The following is a 16471-nucleotide window of genomic DNA, read 5'->3' on the forward strand; positions in this document are numbered from 1 at the left end:
TCATTCAGTTTCACTCCATTTCAGGAGCGGAGCTGGGACAAATAGGTTAATACGAGGAAAAGCGATTTGTAAACCTCGAAACAACAACAACAAAAAAGGCTAGAAATGTCAGCTACTATTATTACTTCCCCTACCAGTATATTCTAGAGGCTGCACGCTCAGGGCATCTGCCTGGCTCCTGTTTATAACTGCTTTGGCAAGTACTTAGAATCTGGCAGAACTGGAAGTGGCGTTTAAAAAGGCAGTTTTAGCCCATTCACTGCCTCCAGCGGCAGGGTGGGCAGGGTAGACCTGGAACTTTCTTTGTTACATACGTGCCAGTGGCTTTAAGGGAGGGTGAGTCCGTCCCCAATACCTTTGATATCTACTGTTGGTTTAAAAAAAACAAACAACATTCCTGTCCCCGCAAAAAATCCCAAACAACCCAGACCTCAGTAGAGTAGGTGCTTCCTGGCCAAGTTAAGCAACTATGGAAGTGCATGAGTAGGAAGGAAGGCCTGTGACTTTTCAGGAAGTCCTTCAAAACAATGTTACCAGCCTCAAAGGGCTTAGTACAGTATGTTCAGTGGTATCAACAAATCAGCTCTCAGATCTTGGTGCCCCCTTACCAAGGAAACATTCCCATGTGCTGATAATTAACAGGATAAAGTGGTTAATTACAGGATAGTAGTCCTTCCCCCCTGCCCACACTGTCCCTAGATCCTTTTCACAAGCTCCCTTCCTTTAGGGAGTTTACAAGTACATAGTGGAACCATTGTATTTACACACATCAACCATTCAGTTAATCTACAAGCATTTATTGAGCACCTTCCATTTTCCAGATACTATGCTAAGCACTCAGGATGCAAAAAAAAAGGGGGGGGAACAGTGCTTATTCTTAAGGTGCTCATGTCTAACAAGGGAGACAAAAGGGCAAACAACTATGTACAAACAAGACACATAGAGCGTAGATTGGAGATTATTTCAGGGGCAGACATTAAGGGGGATCAGGAAAGGCTTCTTGAAGAAGGTAGGATTTTAGTTGTCTTAAAGGAAATCCTCCCTCAGAGATACACTTCTTCCTCCCAACTACTCAGTCTCCCAATATTCCCAGTGCAGGAGACACCAAAATGTGGTTCACTAACCAAGACATTTATCTAAACCCAAAGGGTTGCATGCAATTCCCTTAAAAGGCACAAAAACTTAATATGTAAAGATGACTCACAAAGGCAATAGATCTTTACTCCTCCATGCAGAATATCTCTACTCCCTCTATATATTCAACAGCTTAGATCCTGGCTCTGCTTACAAAAGGCCATAAACTTGATTCCTGGCATGGCATCTGGGTGATGACAGAATGATTGAGTTAATGGCTCTAACCTATGGAGGTCCACAACTGACTGGAACATTTTCCTCTTCCATTAAACAATCTGTCCATCATAAAACAAAAAAATATATCTAGTTTCAGGGCAACTAAGTAGCTCAGTGGATAGAGAGACAAGATCCTGGGTTCAAACCTGGCCTCCAACACTTCCTAGCAGTGTTACCCTGGGCATGTCACCTAACCCCCACTGCCTGGCCCCTACCATTCTTCTGCTTTGGAACCAATATACAGTATTGATTCCAAGATAGAAGTAAGGGATTTTTTTTTTTAGAAAAAGAAAGCAATAGGAAGTATAGAAGATCTTTCCTGCTCCCCCTTCTTTCTGAGACCTATTTATACTGTCATCTTGTATGTATATACATGTATCATAATGAAAGTTCCTTTAGGCCAGGGATTGCATTTTTGCCTTACTTTGTGGCTCCCCAGTGCTTAGCACAGTGCCTGGCACATAGTAAGTGTTTTATAAATGGTTACGGACAGATTGATTGAATGATGGACTAAAAAGCATTGGATTTGGAGTTCAGGAGAGACTTGGATGCCAAACCAGCCCCTGACAGTTATATGAACATAGATTATTCATTTAACCTCTTGTCCTCAGTGTCTATATTTGTAAAGGTGGGGGAGGGGGACTAATAACATCCATAACACTTCATAGGTTTTTGTGAGGATTAAAGGAGAATCATGTATAGAAAGCATTTTACAAAAGCAAAAAAAAAAAAAGCACATGGTCTGGCACATAGTCATCCCTTAGTGTAAATACTTTCTGATTGATTATATCAATGTCAGCTATAATAATAGTGATAGCTAATAAATATAGTCAGTATATCAGAATCACAGTCATTTGGGAAATAATTTAAAATGTTATCTTTTAAAAAAAACATTGGTTAGTACCTTTTTATATTATGCTTTAAGTTCATTTCCTCTTAATTTTAGGAAACCATTGAGCACACAGCTAATAATAAGCATTAAGCTAAAAAAATCAATATAAGCAATAAACACTTTTTTCATTTAATGTTTTTGAAAGAATGAAAAAACCTGGTCAAGGAATGAAGAAAAATCAGCCACTGTACCTATTAGCTTTCAGCCACTACAACACAATCTCTTTGACTATAGTTTGTGAAACTTAAAGGGTTGTAGGTGAGGAGGATTTGGACTAGATCAGTGATGGTGAACCTATGGCACAGGAGCCAAAGATGATATGCAGAGCACAATCTGTGGGCACAAGAGCTGCCAACCCCACACCCCCCGTTCCTTATTAGAAAGGCAGAGGTACTCAGGCAGAACTGCTCTCCTCCCCCCCTCCACCATGCCTGTAGACATTTTTTTCACAATACCCACCCCTCTGTCAGCATCCCCATGGGAGTGCACAGAGTGTAAGTTGAGTGGCTGAGGCAGAGCTGGAGCAGGGCAGAGCTCTTTGGCCACTCCCCTTCCTCTTCACCTCTGCTAAGGACATTTTTTCACTTAATCTGACCTTTTATCCAGTAGTCCAATGGGAGTGCTTCCTCTCTCCCCCATCTGGGGTAAGGGGGTGGGGTGACAGGGACAAGGTGGGAGCAGGGCCTGGCACTCCATCTCTAAAAGGTTTGCATCACTGGACTAGATGATTCTGGGGTCTGGTCCAGTTCTAAGCCTCCATGATGCTATAAACCATTAAAATCTGATCTCTGTGTCTAGAATATCTTGCTTTTTTTTTTAAAGGTACTAAAAACTTGGTTTAAAAAAGCTAGTTTCTCATTACTAATTCCATAAGGATTCATTAAGTACCTACACACACAGTATTGATTTCTAAGCTCTATCTATGTGATTTTAGACAAAACAGTTTCCTTTCTTTTTCTAAGATGGAAATAGCTGTCCTTTGGTAACACTTTCAGATTCAGAAAACTTAACTTCAATATGAGTGTGAGAAAACTGAGAGGTAATTAACCAAAAGCAATGGTACTATCTGCACTATAACTGACTATGCAAAATATTTTTATTTTAATATTTGCTAAGGCAAGAATATTTTCCCCTAATGGAAATCTTAACAAACAGCATTATGATACAATGGGGAAAAGTTCTGGATTTGGAGACAGAAAATTGGAGGTCAACTCCTGTTTCTGCCATTTACTTTGAAAAAAAAACACTTCAGCTCTCCTGGTCTCACTTTCTTCACCTTTAAAATAAGGGAATTATATTAGATAATCTATAAGATTTTCTGTACTAAGCTTGTGATCCTATGGCAATTCCCTTGGCACTCTCAAAACATGCAGCAGCTTTTATACACATAAGTAAATAATATTTATGGAAAACAAGAGAATGAACATCACACCCATTTGAAGAGGACCACAAAATTGAAATGACATCCTGGAACTACCCAAGAATCATTATTATTCTGATTGCACTGGGATTAATTCAGCCACCAATGGGGACTGTAGCAAGGGATGTTATTTATGGAGGGACCAAATTGCCCTACATTGCAGTGAGGAATATGAAATCCATCAAAGAAAGGGAAAAGTAATAAAAAAAAAAACTAGGTAGAGAGTGACAGGAGGCTGATGTCAAATATAAAACAGCAAAATTGCATTTGGCTCATTGCTGATTTCTGTCCTGTTCTTATAATAGTAATAATAATCCATTTCTGCATGCAGCCAACAGGATGATGATCAAGGTTATTAGAGTCAGCACATGGGGTATCATGAAACAGTGATCAGGCAACTTTGCATGCACAAAGGCATTTTGTTAGATGGTTTTTATCGAGTCCCTCTCCCAATATAAATTTTGTCCTTTTGTTCTCTCATCACACATTAGCAGAATTCTGTCAATAATATGAAAAGGCAGATGAGAAATGCTGTCACAGAGGCATCTTGACAAACGTGCCAGTTTCTGCTCTCCCCCAGAATGGGTGATAGGAGCTCTGGGGTGCTGGGGGAGGGGGTGAAATTTCAGTCATATTTGACTCTTTTCCTAACCTAATTCTGAAAAACAGCTGGAAGGAACCAGGTGAAGTAGCTGTTATTTTGTCAGATTCTTTCTGGCTCCTGCCACTGTCATGCAAAACTTGGAACTGCTCAGCAGAGGACAGTGATTTTGAAAATACTGTGCCTTGTCCTTTTCACAGAAGTGACAGCAATGTTTTTGACAGCAAGCCCAGAGAAAGAGAAACAAATCAACAGAGGAGGATAAACCTAACCCCACCTTTCAAGTATTCTTTTCCTTATTTTGCCTTGATTTGTAGTTTCAGCAAGTTGACAGCTACTCTAAATCGCAGAAACTAAGCATTAAACAGTATCAGATCAGTTTTTCTCCTTTTGTTTCTTTTAAATAATCCCCAAATCAGAAAGGAAATTGGAGGGGTTCTAACTTGTTATGAAGGATACATGACCCAGTAATTATAAAATGTTCTTCACAGGACCATTATCTTGAATAATCCAAAGAAAAGAAATGCTCTGTCATTACATATGCTGAAATCTCTCCGAAATGACATTCTCCATGATGCTGAAAGCAAAGATCTAAGAGTCATTATCATTTCAGGTATTTTCTTAATAATAAGAATCTGATTTTGAGAGTAGATTTATCTCTCCCTATGTTCTACTAGTGTCAGGAAAGATTAATCTCAATTTGGAAGTTAATTGGCAATTCTCTCATATTTAGATGGAGAATTTTGAAATGCTAATTTCTAGATATACAAAATGGTAAAGTGATTGAGACCTTGGTAAAAGCACAACTTGAAGTATAGATTACAGCATCATTAATAATGAGCATTCATCAATAAGAATATTTCTTCTCCTTCTTACTGCTGGATGCTGTGAATTGCCAGCGTCAGTAATAATGATCTCCCTCTCAAATTTCAGGAGTTGGTTTGTAGGGCATGCTGAAAACTCCATTCATTCCTCTCCCAGCCCCTGCAAAAAATGGTTTTATTTTTTGGTGACCTTCTGTATAGCTTAACTTTTGTATCATATGGTTAGCCACCAATCTTTATTTGAAGAATGTAAAGTAACCAGGGGATCTGTGAGGCATGGCATTGTTAGTAATAGAAAGAGAATTTGCCATTAGAACTAGTTGCTCATCTTAACTTTGTCACTTTGGGCAATTCACTAGAAATCTCTGTTAAAAATGTTCCGGCACTATATAAATGTGAGTTATGATCACCTGCCAGAACAGTATGATGCATAAGCCACCTATGTCACCTGAAAAATGAGAGAATTGGGTTAGATGACCATTAATGTACCTTCCAGCTTTAACATTCTATGCCTTTAACTCAAATAATAATAATAATTATTATTGTAATTGTTATCATCATTATTATATTTCACATTAGATAGTGCTTTTATAGGTACAAAATATTTTTCTCATTTGATATTCATGACAATCTTATGAGGTCATCAGGGCAGATTTTTTTTTATCCTCATTTTACTGATCCCCCAGAATTTAGCTAACTTGCCCAAGGTCATGTAGCTAATGAGTGACAGTGAGAACTTGAATTTTGATCTTCTGACTCAGAGCCATATGTTCATTCTACTCAATTTCACTGGTCACTTTTGTTGATGACCATTTCTTTGCTTGTACTGGGTTCCCAAAAAAGCTGGCCTGTTAAACTAGTTTTCAGTGGAATTTCTTTTTAGTAACCAAATGCTTACAGACCCATCTATGCCTGGCCATCCAATTGTGAAAGACTTAGGTTACAAATCCATAAAATGTTGGTTCAGCCTCAGAGCAGGAAATTTAGTTTCCCTTGTTAATTGTATACTTTTGCCAGTGTCCTGTTCTGATTTTGTACAAAATACTACTTTTAGTTATCATAGCATAACATTAAATGTACCTGTTTAGAGCAGCAGAAGTCAGAATGAATTGGTTCCCAAGCCTCTATGAATGTCTTTAGAATAATGTCAAAGGGCAGAAATAGGGCTGGATATCCTAGGGCTAGCTTTTATATATCTTCTTTTCTTGTTTTTTCCCCCTTTCCTTTGGACTCTTTTTTTTTTCCTAGCTGAGGGGCCTGTATTTTCCTCTGGTCATGATTTAACGGAACTTTCTGATGAGCAAAGCCAGAATTACCATGCTGAAGTATTCCGTACATGTGCTGAGGTGAGGTAACCAGCATTGCAAACCTGGAAATACTGATGGCACCTTTATCTTCTAGCTTAATCATTTCATCCAGCTCTTGCCTTTCTTCCTGGTAGCTCATGTTGTTTCACAGATATGTTGGTAATTATCCTGACATCCATGGGTGTAGGGGTCAATAGTGCTTTCCCCATTCCATGAAATATAGAATTAACACTAATTAGTCATCTTGCTCAGAGTCTTACAGTAAGTTGATGATAAATTGAGGAGCAGAATTAGATATTCTGTATTCAGGCTGGTATCATTGAAGGGGTCTGAATTGGATCCCCTCTCCTCCAACTACTAATGCTTCTCCTGTAAAATCACCTTGTATTAACATGGCATATGTTTTCTTCATTTTTGAACCCAGAACCTCCTGTCTCTAGCCCTGACTCTCAATCCACTGAGCCACCTAGCTGCCCCCATATGTTTTCTTCCTTTCTTTTTGTAATCACTCTTAATATGTGTTTCAGTGACTCTGAGACCAAAGGGTAAGGGCCAGGCAAATGGTGTTAAATTACTTGTCCAGGGTCACACATCTAAGAAGGGTCTGAGGCCAAATTTAGTTATATGTTTTCTATAAACTCATACATATACATATCTATTTGAAGTCAAAGGACGTTTTTCTTTTTGTCTCTGTTTCTCCAGAACCTGGCATAGTGCCTGGCACACAGTAGGTATTATTAGATTCTTGTCTAGAACTTACTTAACCCATCTGGATCTTTGTCTTCTCATCTGTATATTTCAAGGGTTGGACTTGACCCTGAGCTTCCTCTCAGCTCTGAAAATATTTGGATGTGACCCTTTTCTTCTAAGAGTGATAGAGGTTACTAAGAGGTCTAAGGGTTTTGTTTTTTTTTTTGACCAACATATATAATTTATTTTTTCATGCAGGGACTATTAATACTAGGGAAGACAGTTTCTTTCTTTCTTTTTAAGTGACCGAAAGGAGCAGGTAGGTGGCAGAGTAGATTGAGCACAAAGCCTGGAGTTGGGAGAACCCAGATTCAAATCTAGCCTCAGATATTTCCTAGGTGTAAGACCTTGGGCAACTCACTTTAACCCCATTTACCTAGGCTTTGCCCTTCTGTCTTCAAGTTGTTACTACAAAAAGGAAGTGTTTAAAAAGAAAGAAGGAAATTGAGAGGAAATAAGTGATTTTCTTGAAATGACATTGCAAAATAGGAGTAAAGCTAGATGGAGAACCCAGCTCTTTTTATTCTTATTCAACCTTTGGTAATAGTGTTTGGCACTTTGCTCTTTTGTCTAGTCTTAAGGCTGTCTCAGTGTTCGTGACTAACTTGGAAAATCATTGAAGGTTTCAGTATGAAAGGAAGGGCAGGTCCTTGTTGCAGTGACCTCCAAGAACTTATGTCCCTGGGACCTCTTCCTGTTCTGTTTGAAGTACAGTCCCAGCTCGAGGACAAGGATGGAGGATTCACAACTCCCTATGACCTAGATTTGAAGTAGCAGGACCAACCATTGAAAACTATGCCTTGGACCAGTAGTTTTCAATTCAAATAGAAACATCTCTGTGGCTGAATATTAAAATAGAAAACCACAAATTAACATTATCTGTGTTTTATTATATTTTTATTTATTTTGTTAAACCTTTCCCAGTTGCATTTTAATCTGGTTCAGGCTTCACTTAGGAGTTTTGCCAGCTGCAGATCAGAAATTTGACTCCTCTGCCTAGAACAACTGTCTTCTCCTCACTTCTCTCTCTCAACCAGTTTACTCCTGGATATAGTGGACTAAAAGTACCTAGTATTTATTCTAACTTTGTTTCTTTGATTTACTTTCTGTAAGCTGGTTTTTTAAAAAGGGGAGTGGGTAGTTGTTTAGGATCCACCCCCCTCCCAAGAAACTAACTCTAAGAGACCTATTGTCTTTTTTTTTTTTAATTAAGAAACCCTTACCTTCCATCTTAGAATCACTACTGTTTTGGTTCCAAGGCAGAAGAGTGGTAAGGGCTAGGCAATGGGGGTTATGTGACTTGCCCAGGGTCACACAGCTGGGAAGTGTCTGAGGCCAAATTTGAACTCAGGACCTCCTATGTCTAAACCTGGCTCTCCATCTACTGAGTCACCCAATTGCCCCCTCTATTGTCTTTTATTACAAGACAATGTTCTTTTCCTGAAGAGACAACATGGTTTATATAACAGAGGGGTTCTTAACCTTTTTGTGTCATGAATCCTGTTGACAGTCAATGAAACCTATGAACCCCTTTGCAGTATAATATTTGTAAATGCCCAAATAAAATATTCAGGCTTACAAGGGAAACTAATTTTATTGAAATGTATATATGTACATATATTTATGTACACTTCTGGTAACAGATAAAGTTAGAGCCAAGGTTCAAATCTCACCTTGGATTCTAATTCTGATTGCTGGGCAAGTCTCTCTGTCTCAGTTTCCTTTTTGCAAAATGACGGGGTTGGACTTAAATGACTTTTAAGGTCCCCTCCAGCTCTAAATCTCTGACCACACAACCTACATAAGCTGGTGTCTAAAGCAGGCCTCCCAGAGAAGTGGAAGAAAAATACTCTCCTTCAGAAGGTTAAAGCCCAAGTCCCAATACACTTCTTCTGACCCCTGGGTAGACAGGCTGTGAATAACTTGACACTCAGCTTAGCAAAGAGTGCTCTCCTCACAGAAAAGATGCAGTTCATAAACACACACCTGAACCCATTGCAGTACAATGGGAGAAGGAACATATTGATTCCTTTAATACCATTTCTGAGGAAATCAAATTGTCTTGGATGAATATGTGCACCATGAACTTGTGCAAGATTTCAATTTCCAAATGTAATCAACAGGCAGATTGGAACAGAATGAGTTAGATATTTCATTGTTCAGTTCATGCATGAGAAAATTTGATTTTTGAAAGGAAGACATAGGAGGTGTCTGAATTTGCTCAGCCTCTAACAAATACAGCAACTTTGGTCCAAACAACAAATGTTGCATGAGAGTTAAGATAATTATTTATAGCACAGGGAGGGAAGAGGAGCTGAGTTAATTCAAGAATGATAAGTGTGGTCATTTGAAAAGCAAAAAGAGTCATTGATGGGCCTATTATATAATTTGACCCTTTTGTATATTTGTGTTTTCTTTCTTTTCAAGTTTAAGGACTGAAGTAGAGGTCCTACTACGGACCTGCTCCTTTCCTTCAGCAAATAAGATAAGGCTGTGATTATGTCTACAGTATCTGGGCTTAAGATCCTGCTCTTAAGATCCTGTACAACATCTCCTTTGCTGGATGTGGGATAAAAACTTGTGCTGAAGATAGAAATGACCAAAAGGACAGTTGATTTAGGAAGGACTACCAAGGCCTTGCATTTGTGTATTATCCAGGCTGCTTGTTTCTTCTCCCTCTGGATGCTTAGGTGTGATTACTTCCCTTTTCCTTGGCTTCCCTAAAGATGAGGTGAGATGTTCAACTAAGACCAGCCATTTGTCCTCATTGTTACTTGCTTTAGTTTGCTTTCCTGAAATTAATCCTAAAGGGAAATGATCCCACATGGCTTTTTCATCTCTTCACTAAGTCATTAGCAGTATTAGGATACATTTCTTTTATGTTATATTCATTTCAATTGTCCATATTACCCCCATCCAGTATTCCAACAGTTATACTCTTGGGTCCTTCCAATCCCAGTTCTGTGACTCTATCCATAGATATAATTGTGACATTATGGCCTCATGAGTCTAGTGGAAAGAAATTAAATTAGATTATTAGAAAATGAGGTACTCATTTTTAATGAATTCTGACAAATGTAAAATTTCCCATAAATAAGAAAATTGACCTTAAAAATAAATTATTTGAGGCAATCCCTTGAAATTAAATGAAGACTGCTTTTATGGTACAGGCGAAGAGAATTGGATTTACAGTCAAAACACCTGGGCTCAGATCCCTGCTCTTCTAAATAATACCTACCTGACCTTTACAAGGTGCCTAATTTTCCTGGTTCTTGATTTCCTTATCTGAAAAGTAAAGAGGTTAGGCTAAATTGATTGCCTGTGGGATTTCTTCAGGTTCTAGGTATATGCACCTATAATCTTTTAGATTATCCCATGGTAGGAAAAAGTCTAAATTTTGTTTTGAGTTTTTAAGTCCTGAAGTCTATGCAAGAGCACATTATCCTGTACCTTATTAACAAATAATCCTGTAATAAAGGTAATTCTAACTAAGATGTTGCAGAAAAATGTAAACTATATTCACTCCCCAGAATCAAAAGCTATTCAAAGGGAGTCAATAAGTTAAAAGGGAGGAAGAACAGAGTAACATTATATATTGAGACATAATAGTAACAATGGAGATGATGTTAATGGCCAACATTTATGTTGCAGTTTAAGGTTTACAATGCACATTATTATTCTTATTTACAAACACTTAACAAAGATAATCTCCTTCTTCTTGAGAGGTAAATTCTGTTATTATCCTCATTTGACAGATGAAGGAACTGAGGCACAGCAAAGTTAAGTGATTTGATCAGGGTCACAGAGCAGCTAGTGTCAGAGGCCAAATTGAACTGAGCTCTATTCACTACATCACCTTCCTGCCTCATAGATATACTCATATGAGGAAATCCAGGATCCAGAGGTGGGAAAACATGGTAAAGAGCATTGGAGAGATTTTGTCATCAGAGTGTCCATAAACCACCTGACTAAAAGAGGAAATAGACATGGCATGCAGGAAACAGATTGTAAACCCAGAACTTAGATGTAATAGAGTAATGAGAGGAGACTTTGATTGCCCAAGTGTTGGATAAATCTCTTTTTTGCCAAAAGTATATAATGCTGAGCACTTGGGCGGCTCAGGAGACAGGAGGTTCTGGTTCAAATATGGCCTCAGATATTTCCCAGCTATGTGACCCTGGGCAAGTCATTTAACCTCCATTGTCTAGCCCTTACCATCTCTCTTCTTTGGAGCTAATACTTAGTATCAGTTTTAAGATAGAAGGTAAGGGTTTTTTTTTAAAGTACATAATGCTAGTATAGTATACTAATAGTTTCTTAATTACTTCAGTGATAACTTATTTACTTTTAAAAAGTGGAAGGTATCACAAAGGGAAATTCTCTTCTGAATATGTTTCTCCCATAAAAAGAGGAACTGTTTGCCTGAGTGGTAATGATGGGAATCTTAGAGGGAAGTGATCTGTTCATTTTAGAAGGAGAGAACCTTGCCTCTTTGTAGAGGTTGGAATTCTACAAATGTATATTGAACATGTTTTAAGATTTTTTTTCAATGAGTTATGCTGCATTTTTCTTTATCTTTTTTAACTTTAAAAATAATATTTATTATATGATGTGACTCTAGGACAGGGAGAGGGATACTAGGGATATTATGATGATGGAGAAAAAGAAAACACATAAATAAAAACTTATTTTTAAAAAAAGGATAAAAATAGATAGCTAGGGGGTTCAGAGGATTGAGAGCCAAGCTTAGAGATGGGAGATCCTGGTTTCAAATCTGGCCTCAGACACTTCCTAGCTGTGTGACCCTGGGCAAGTCACTTAAACCTCATTGCCTAGCCCTTACCACTCTTCAGCCTTGTAACCAATACTCAATTTAAAAAAAAGAGAGAGGGAAGGAGAAAAGTAAGACAGTGTCACATGCTCCCTAGATTTTGGAAGCAAGCTTTAGAGTATTCAGAGAAAGAAAAGGTAGGATCCTAGGAACTAAAAACCTAGATGGGAAAATTGTCCAGAAGAGATGGGAAGCTCTCAAGAATGGCATTCTGAAGACACAAAGAAAACCAGTTTGGATAAGTAGGAAGAGAATAAGATAGCATCAAATTGCCTTTGGGGAGTTTAGCTCATTGGACCCAGATAAATTAAATGCCAAAGTATTGAAACAACTGGCAGATGTAATTGCCAAGCCTGTGCCAGTGATCTCTGAAAGATCATGACAAAAGAGAAGAGCTGCCAGACTGGAGAAAATATTTCAATCTTTTTTTTTAAAGGAAGAGTTGGCACATTGTAAGCTAGAGTTATACTTCAATTCCTGCCAAAATTCTCAACCACATCTTTCAAGGTATGACTAATAAATACCAGAAAAGGAAAGAGTGGGCTCAAAGAGCTAAAATGGCTTCATGAGTAACAGGTCATGCCAAACTAACCTCATTTTCCTTTTTTGACAGGGTTAATAAACTACATCAGGTATCTGTCATAAATCTAGTCTATAGAGATCTTAGTAAAATATTTGACAGAGTCTTTCATATCATTCTTGTTAGACTGGCTGATAGTATGGTTAGGTAGATTCAGAACTGGACCCAGTGCTCTGGTGTCAACTTGGGAGGTGGTCTCTAGTTTAAGGCCCTAGGAATCTTTGCTTTTGAGCATTTTTATTAATTACATGGATCAAGGCATAAAGATGCTATAAAACTGGTAGGGATAGCTAACACATTGAATGATAAAATCAAAATCCAAAACAGTCTCAAGAGGCTACTTATACTTGGATTGAAATAATTGACTTCACAAGCATAAGATTGGCAGACATGGTTGGATAAGTTTCTATGAAAAAAATATCTAGGTATTTTGGTGGATTGCAAGCTCAATATAAATTAAAAAATCAGATACAACAGCCAAAAAAAGCAAATGTTGTCTTGGGACTTCAGCAAGAGAAAAATAAAAACAATAAAAGGGTATTATCACCAGGAATATTGTAACTAACTCTTATTGGTACATGAGTGCTAATTATTTACTTTTCTGTATGAGCATTTCTAATTGCCAGCTGCTATAAGTCAGACTTTGATTTGTTGTTTTATTGTCTAGACTGTAGAAAGTAATGGAGAAAATGTTAATAATGCAGATTAAACCTAAAAGCTTTTTGTGATTACATATATGTATGTGTGGATGGGGATCTAGTTGTTAAACATTTATTAGCACACTACTGTGATAGTATATCTATCTATCTATCTATCTATCTATCTATCTATCTATCTATCTATCTATCTATCTATCTGTTCTATCCTTAGGCTGACCACCCCATAAAGTACTGTGTTTGGTAAAAAGGCACACATGTTGGAAAGGAATAAGATAAATTTTGAGAACAGACCAGTATGCTTATGAAGCTCAAGGTTAGGCTACATGAGGATTGCTTGAAGAAACTGGAGATATTTTTCCTGAAGAAAAGAAAATGTGAAGGAGATCAATAGCTGTCTTCAAGTATTTAAAGATTTGTCAGGTAGAAGTGAGATTAGAATTAGAAGCAATGACTGGATGTTGCAGAGAGACATATTTCATTTGATGTAAAGAAAAAAATTCCATAACAATTAGAACCCCTAAAAGTTTAATAGACTGCCTTTAATGACTTTTCTTTCACTGAATATCTCCAGACAAAGAGTGGATGGTCTATACTTACTGGATAAGTTGTAGAGATGTGTCTTGTCTTCTTCAAGTACAGATGAATCAGAATCACAGATTTCCTAAGTTGGAAGAGACCTCAGAGACTCTATTCCAACCCATACCTAATCTCCTTTAAGACACTGGTGCAGGATTTTCCAGCATGGCATGGCCACATCAAAGAAGGCACTGTGCTCTATGAGCAAAGTGTAATTTCAGTAGCTCAAAAAATAATGAGATGCACAAATTTAGAGACATTTCTATCCCAAATATTCATATGGCTATTAGTGGCTCGTATTGGTCTGATCAGCCACAACATGGTAATGCCATTTTGGTCCTTTTTGAGTATAAAGGACAATAACTAACCAATCTCCATTACAACACACACAAGTAGTCATCTTTAATTGTATCTTCTTGAAATTTCCCTGGACTCTAAATCAAGCTTATTAGCCTAGAATTTACAGGTTCCATTATCTTCCTTTTTTGAAAATTAGGACATTTGCTATTCTCTAGCACTGCAGTACTTTTTCCATTCTCCATGGCCCAGAAATCATCTCTAATAATTCTTTCAGTAACTTAAGAAGTAATTCATCTGAGCCTTGAATTTATCAAGGGCAGCTAAGTAATCTCTCACTCTCTCATTATCATCTTAGCTATCAATTCCCTATTAGCCATTTTGGTTCCATCCTGTCCAGTCTACAGGTCATTTTCCTTGACAGATTAAATGGAAGCAAAATAAAAATTAAGCCCTCCTTGCTGATGTTAATTGTCATCCTGTCTATCCTGAACTGCTCCCCTGTGCTTATATGAATTTACTCTTTTCTTTAATAAAAACTCAGTTTTGTCAAACTTCACTTTCTTTGACAGCTGCTCATTTTGAGCTTTTGCACTCCTGACATTCTTTAAGTACTGCACCATACTTTTGAATTCATCCCATTAGCTACCCTTATTTCCATATTCTATCCATATCTTTAAAAATCCTAGTTAGTTGGTGAATTCTCTGTGCATCCTTATCAATCACTTTAGACAACTCTTGTTTTTCCTTTTCATCAGATTTATTTCCCTTTATGTCCTTAGAATTTCCTTCTTGAGAATTTTCCTCCCTGGACTGTCTTCCCCTGTAGAATAGAAGTTCATAATCTCCTGCCTCTTCTTTCTCTAAACTCTTAGAAATCTACTCTCTTAAAGTCGAGGGTGTATATGAGACTAAGGCTATATTTCCTCTTCTGTATCATGCTCTCTAGGATGGAGGGGTTACTTCCTCAACATGCAGTTACTTCCTTCTGGAAAGAGTCATATCCAGAATAAACTTCCCACTTTTTGGGTTTTTTCAACTTTCAAGGAATGAAATGATCAATTAGGTAATCCAAGCAGTATAATAAGATTCTAGGCTTATTCTTTATTTTTATTTAAAAAATTTAAGCCCTCATAGAAACAATACTAAATATTGGTTCCAAGGCAGAAGATCAGTAAGAGCCAGACAATTGGGATTAAGTGACTTGACCAGGGTGGCACAGCTAGGAAATGTCTGAGGTCACATTTGAACCCAGAATCTCCCATCTTCAGGCCTGGTTCTCTGTTCACTGAACCACTCTAGCTGCCCCTTTAGCATATTCTTCCAACCAACACATTACTTTAGTGGGTTACATATTCTAGTTACATATTTCTCTCGGGGTTCTAGGGATTCCTCTAAGGAGGAATGGGTTTCTTTTTAATGCTGTCACCTCAAATACCTTTTCTGGTGTATTGTCCCTAATATCAATGACCAGCAATTACTATCCCAGTATCATTTGCTAATGCTAACTAATGGATTAAAGGACTTTAAATTCTAAGATTTCACTATTCTACAAAAGTACCTTTAAAGCCATAAATTGCTCTAGAAATACAAAGTTGGTGTCATTATCCTTAGAGTTGTTAATATCAGCTAATTTCTGAGTCGGAATGGAATTGATACCTTTTCTCCTTCAGGTCATGATGCTAATCCAGAAACACCCTGTTCCCATCATTGCCAAAGTGAATGGCTTGGCCACTGCTGCGGGTTGTCAGCTGGTTGCAAGTTGTGACATTGCACTGGCAAGTGAGAAATCCCATTTTGCAACTCCTGGTGTGAACGTAGGCCTCTTCTGCTCCACTCCAGCAGTTGCCCTGGGGAGAGCAGTTCCTAGAAAGGTAAATCAATCTCTTTGAGCTTTTTCCATTTTTTAACCTTTAATATAGCCGGTAGATTATTTCAGAATTCACTTGACCAAAGCCCCAGAAAACCGCTGATATTTGAGTGATTTTTTTTTTGGTCCACAGCATGACAGGATGGACATGTTATGATATTCTAATAGGTCATTATGTGAGAACATGGCCTTTTTTGGGAAGTTACAAGGTAGTAGAGAATGTCCAGCTGCTTCCTCCTTGACATCCTCTTGTCCTGCTGTGTAACAGGATAGATTTGTGAAAAGTCACATGCACTCCAGTGAATTTGGGGATTTTTTTTCCCTGTTGGAAGGGAGGAACTTTTATGTGAAATAACAGGTCATACTTTCATAGAACTTAACCTCTTCCCATCAGGTACAGTAGAAGCATTGCACAGTGCTAGTGTCTAGAGACACTATTAACACTCATACTTGATCAGCCTTATTATCATGTGCAGTTTTATTTCTGGGGACTTGATCTGACTCAGGGTAGGAC

At 37.9% G+C, this 16471-nt stretch overlaps 1 protein-coding gene across 4 annotated transcripts in view; it reads left to right on the plus strand.

Annotated features, from left to right (window-relative positions):
• Window positions 1–16471, plus strand: part of ECHDC3 (enoyl-CoA hydratase domain containing 3) — a 107674-nt gene that overhangs the window by 893 nt on the left and 90310 nt on the right. For 3 of the 4 annotated variants that reach the window (XM_056799439.1, XM_007503953.3, XM_007503950.3), the window contains exons 2-4: window positions 4755–4876; window positions 6336–6433; window positions 15761–15961. In XM_056799439.1, the coding sequence (XP_056655417.1) occupies window positions 4755–4876; window positions 6336–6433; window positions 15761–15961 (421 nt within the window). The remainder of the gene's footprint in view (window positions 1–4754; window positions 4877–6335; window positions 6434–15760; window positions 15962–16471) is intronic. The other variant, XM_007503952.3, reaches the window with a different exon arrangement.

This window comes from Monodelphis domestica, chromosome 5 (genome assembly GCF_027887165.1).
Source record: "Monodelphis domestica isolate mMonDom1 chromosome 5, mMonDom1.pri, whole genome shotgun sequence".
NCBI classification, from domain to species: domain Eukaryota; kingdom Metazoa; phylum Chordata; class Mammalia; order Didelphimorphia; family Didelphidae; genus Monodelphis; species Monodelphis domestica.